Raw genomic sequence first — 5,064 nt, 5'->3', positions numbered from 1 at the left:
AAATTGAACTGAAGCATGAGATAAAAAGAAAAACAAATTCTAACTGAAATTAATTAATTAGCTACAACTTAATAGACTTTAGAAGCTTCAACTGCATGATGCAAACTCAATTTTAGATTTATTGACATGTATGATGTACCCATAGAAAATTATCAAACATAAAAATTCATGAACTAGGTTTTCAAAATATTATCAACAACTATTAGCCTAATAAGGGAAAAAATCAAAGTAAGAAAGTAGAAATATTAGTGCATTAACAGAAAATAACTCACAAAAGTACTTCGTAATTATTAACGGGGAAGCATTACATTAAAATAATGACGAAATACCACAGGAAAATAGTAAACATAAATAGAAGAAGACAACAAACCCACAATCCGCCCCGCATTAGTTTTCAAAAAAATATTTCAATCCGTCCCGCCCCGCATCAGTTTTTCAAAAAAATATTTCAATCCGTCCCGCCCCGCATCACGTCAAACCCGTCCCGCTTCTCACCCACCCCACCCCATTGCCATCCTTAGGTGCCTAAAATGCATTTTGATGACACTATTAAGAAAAGTTCAATGATTAAGTAGTCATTTGCCAGAGGTGTAACTAAACTGCACATGGATGGTTTCATCACAATGTGACAACATTACCTTCAATTCAAATGACTTAATTTCTTAACATTACCTTCAATTCAAATGACTTAATTATTTAAAATTACCTTCAATTCAAATGACTCAATTACTTTTAGTCAATATTACCACACAGACATGGAGACAAAGGAGGTTTCTTCTAGAATACCTACTATGTGATCTGAGGAGAATTAACCAAGTGAAAAGGAAACGGTGAGCTTTGTGACCTGAAAGATAGAAAAACCTTGTAAATTGTTCTTTTTCCTCAATTCAAATGCATGTTCCTTACTAATTGGTGAGACTTGAAAAAGATAAGAAGTGAAATGTCACTCATGTAACCTTTGTACAGGGCAAAGTTGTAGTGGATTGAAGGCATAAGACAGGTCCAATAACAAAAGCAAGTATGCACATGTACCCCCAACTAAAGACACCAAAGAGTAAGAGGAAAACAACCTTACACAACAAGAGTCCAAAAATAACTAACCAACCAAAGGGGAGGTAGGTTTTAATACTTCGTTATACGCAGTAGATGTGGAAACCAAAGTGGGGAGGGATATTGAAAGCATGTAAAATAAGGATATGAAAATTGAAAGAAGACAGTTGTAATAACTTTTCAGGACAGAGGGTGTGCTACAATTTAAAATGGTGTTTGGCCTTGGGATCTTTTGGATACACTAGAATAACCATAGATGTAAACATCACTGGAAGGTTTTTGCTTAACCTAAAAACACCAACTAGCATGTGAGAAGGGCTCAATCATGGGACCACCACCACTAACATAGTTTTAGATTCCATCATTAGCATGAGAAAAGGCATTACCTAATTCTAATTATCAAAAGGAACAATAATAGTTAGGCCACTTTGTACTCCAATGTACTAAAGGTTGCAACTTACACTTAAGAAAATCAGAATACTATGATTATACCCCGTTCACTCCAGATTTGCTTTAAATAAGACATCCTATACAAATAGAAATGTAATTATTTCTATGCATTACAAATAGAAATTTCCCATCATTTGACTTAGATGATCCTAAGTGGCTTAGAGAAGTCACTTTAAATGTCTCCTTAGTGGCTTCCTCCCAAAGTAATAATGAAAATACAGACCTCGAATGCATATGACGAAAGGCCCCAACCCAAGGTACAGTTTGAACCCCTTGAGTAGTTCAACATACAATGCAAAAGTGGTAATACATAAAACACAAAGGTAAAAGGATAACAAGAAAGAACCTGTAATTCACAAAACATATGTGAACCATATTTACAGTTCAATACTAAACATTTTCAGGCCAGAATATATCAGTAACCTAGGTTGCTCGGACTTTCCAAAAATGTTACCACACCTATGTCGGATCCTCCAAAAAATACACACTTTTGGAGGATCCGACATGCTCTTGGTGGCATTTTTTGAAGAGTCCGACCAACATAGTCAGTAACATAACATTTGAGCATAGTTCTTTAAGAAGGAGAAGTGGATATGTTGTAACATTTGCTGTGATGTGGATATGTTCTTACATACTTGGAGAAAGGACAAACTGTAGCCACAACAGTTGGACCAGGAGAGCACACCTTATTACTTAATGTAAATAATATTCACAGTGCTTCATTACATAGCTCAACTCCAGTTCTAAACTTTCAACAATCAGTAACTCAGAAACTCACCACCACCTCCAGCCCCTATAAATACCCTTGCTCCTGGACACTCGAGTTAGTGTCTCTCAATATCTCCTTCTCTCTCTTCCTCTCTCTTTCTCTCTCTCTATATATATCGCTCCCTCTCTATATATCTTTCATAAGTGCACGTGAGTAGGTGGTATTTTTGCATGGATACAGAAGTGCATGCAGAAAAAGGATTTATACACAGTTAAGCTCTCTCTATAACACTCCAAAACAAGCAAACAAGAGGAAAGAGGAAGAAGCTTAAAGAAGATGGCAGCAGAACAGACCAAAAAGCACCCGACATTACCAGAGGTACAAACGACATAATCCTTTTAAAAAATTTGAAATCACAGAAAATATGTGTATGAATCAACCTGACAAGCACAATTTTCCCTCCATAATTTCTAGGTCAAGGAGGAATTGAAGAAAATAATGGACAGAGGTTTTCCTATACTTGCTATGGGCTTGGCGACCTATTTGAAAAACATGATTTTAGTTGTGTGCATGGGAAGGCTGGGAAGCTTGGAGCTGGCAGGGGGTGCACTGGCCATTGGCTTCACCAATATTACTGGTTACTCCGTATTGTCTGGCCTAGCCTTGGGGATGGAACCACTTTCTAGCCAGGCTTTTGGATCAAGAAACTTAACTTTAGTGTCTCTTGCCCTCCAAAGGACAATCTTTATGTTATTAACTGCATCTATACCTATTGCCATTTTATGGTTTAATTTTGAGTCTCTCATGCTAAACCTACGCCAAGACTCACAAATAATACATGTAGCAAGTGTATTTTGCAGATTTGCTGTCCCAGATCTTATTGCTAACAGCTTTCTTCACCCTTTACGCATCTACTTACGGTGTAAAGGTACAACATGGCCTCTATTATGGTGTACTTCACTTGCAACGATGCTGCATTTCCCTATCACAGTTTACCTGACTTTTACTCTCTGTCTTGGGATCCAAGGAATTGCAATTTCAACCTTTGTCTCCAACTTTGTCACCTTATTCTTCCTTTTAGGCTATATTTTCTTTACTTATGACCAAAATGGATCTCTATCAAAACCCCTAGCAGAAAATTTAAAACTTCTTCCTTCCATTTTTGTGGGAGAGCAATGGATAATGCTTCTTCAACTTGCTATACCTAGCTGTTTAGCAGTTTGCTTAGAGTGGTGGTGGTATGAATTCATGACAGTTCTAGCCGGCTACCTTGACAGACCTGAAGTTCCACTTGCTGCATCTGCTATCGTAATACAAACCACCTCTCTCATGTACACATTGCCTTCGGCCCTAAGTGCTTCAGTCTCGAGCAGGGTAGGGAACGAACTTGGAGCAGGACGGCCAGCTAAAGCCCGCTTGGCGACAGGGATAGCCATAGGGCTGGCTTTTTTGACTTCAACATTTGGATTCTTACTGACCACTTTAGGGAGAGAAGCATGGGGAAGAGTCTTTACAAAGGATAGAGAAGTTCTGGAGCTAACAGCGGCTGTTCTTCCCATTATTGGACTTTGTGAACTAGCTAATTGTCCACAGACAACATGCTGTGGGGTTCTTCGGGGAAGTGCTAGGCCCGGTGTTGGTGCAGGTATTAACTTTTACTCGTTCTATTTGATGGGAACACCAGTGGCCATCATTTTGGCCTTCGTTTGGAAGCTAGGATTTTTGGGTCTTTGTTATGGGCTTCTAGCAGCTCAAGTGGCATGTGTAATCTCAATGTTAATAGTCACTTATCGTACTGATTGGGAAGGAGCATCCTTGAAGGCAAAAGAACTAGTGGGAAGAACTAATGAACTCCCATATGAAGATCAACTGGTAAAATTTGAGGAGGGTAATGGATTTCTCAAAGGATTTAGCTTCTGAAGAGGAAGGAAATCTAAGGATGCAATGGTTGGAAAGGAAAAGGAAAGAGATGGCACAGACAAGAAGAAAACAAAGAACGCTACATTCTCTCAGTATTTCGAATCATAGAATATGCAACATGTATCTTGGACTTTTGATGTTAAAGAAACTAGTTTCATATCTACAGGATTGTTGATGGGATCATAGAAGTATAGGCCAGCATAAGTGTGTAGCCCAAATTTGTAAATGCAAGAGGCTTTTGGTTCGCATTTTCTAGATGTCAATATATGTTATCTTAGTAGCTATGACATGAACATTTGCATGAGCTTCTAGTTTTTTTTTTAATAGTTATCAGACTAACCATCACAACATGCTTCAAATACAATGCACCGTCTCTCCCTCCCTTCTTAAAATGTGAAGACAGAAAAGGAGCATTTTATCTCTGCATTTGTGGGGCATAAGCTCTACATGAAGAACAAAAGCCCTATGAATTCAATTTTGGATTATCAAATATTATTTGAATATAGATACTTTAGGAGAAAAACATATTCATCGTTAGGGGAACACTCTTATAAATGGAACAATTTTGAATAGAAAACTATACTTCTCTTGGAGAAATCAATTACAGCAATGATATATTTTTCTGAAGATGTAAAGGTTTACTACAACACATATTTAGCTCATATCATAGATTTTATCGTTTTCATCTTTACTCCATATCTCTCACACAATCAAATATTTTGTGTCCTTGTAAGTCACTATAGTAAGAGATTAGCTCAAATTAACATTTATTTTCCTTAGGTAACCAAAAATTGAGATACAAAACGAGCACTCAGTAGAGAGATACATACAAAGAGGGAACAAAATGAGAGGCTAACAGGAATAAAGTTTTTTAAAGCCCTGGTGCGATTAGATAATATTGCCCTAATGAGAGCCCACTGGCTTTTAACATGTTG

General features: G+C 37.5%; 1 protein-coding gene across 1 annotated transcript; it reads left to right on the top strand.

Moving 5' to 3' along the window:
• Positions 1-850: 850 nt before the first annotated feature.
• Positions 851-4,401, top strand: LOC129887307 (protein DETOXIFICATION 55). The gene is made up of 2 exons (XM_055962356.1): positions 851-2,587; positions 2,684-4,401. Exons 1-2 carry the CDS (start codon positions 2,546-2,548, stop codon positions 4,127-4,129), a joined length of 1,488 nt encoding a protein of 495 aa, XP_055818331.1. The 5' UTR covers positions 851-2,545; the 3' UTR covers positions 4,130-4,401.
• Positions 4,402-5,064: the final 663 nt, after the last annotated feature.

The sequence above is a fragment of the Solanum dulcamara genome, chromosome 4 (genome assembly GCF_947179165.1).
Source record: "Solanum dulcamara chromosome 4, daSolDulc1.2, whole genome shotgun sequence".
Classification (NCBI taxonomy): Eukaryota; Viridiplantae; Streptophyta; class Magnoliopsida; order Solanales; family Solanaceae; genus Solanum; species Solanum dulcamara.
The sequence above is the reverse complement of the archived record's forward strand: the minus strand, read 5'-3'. Positions and strand labels throughout refer to the sequence as shown.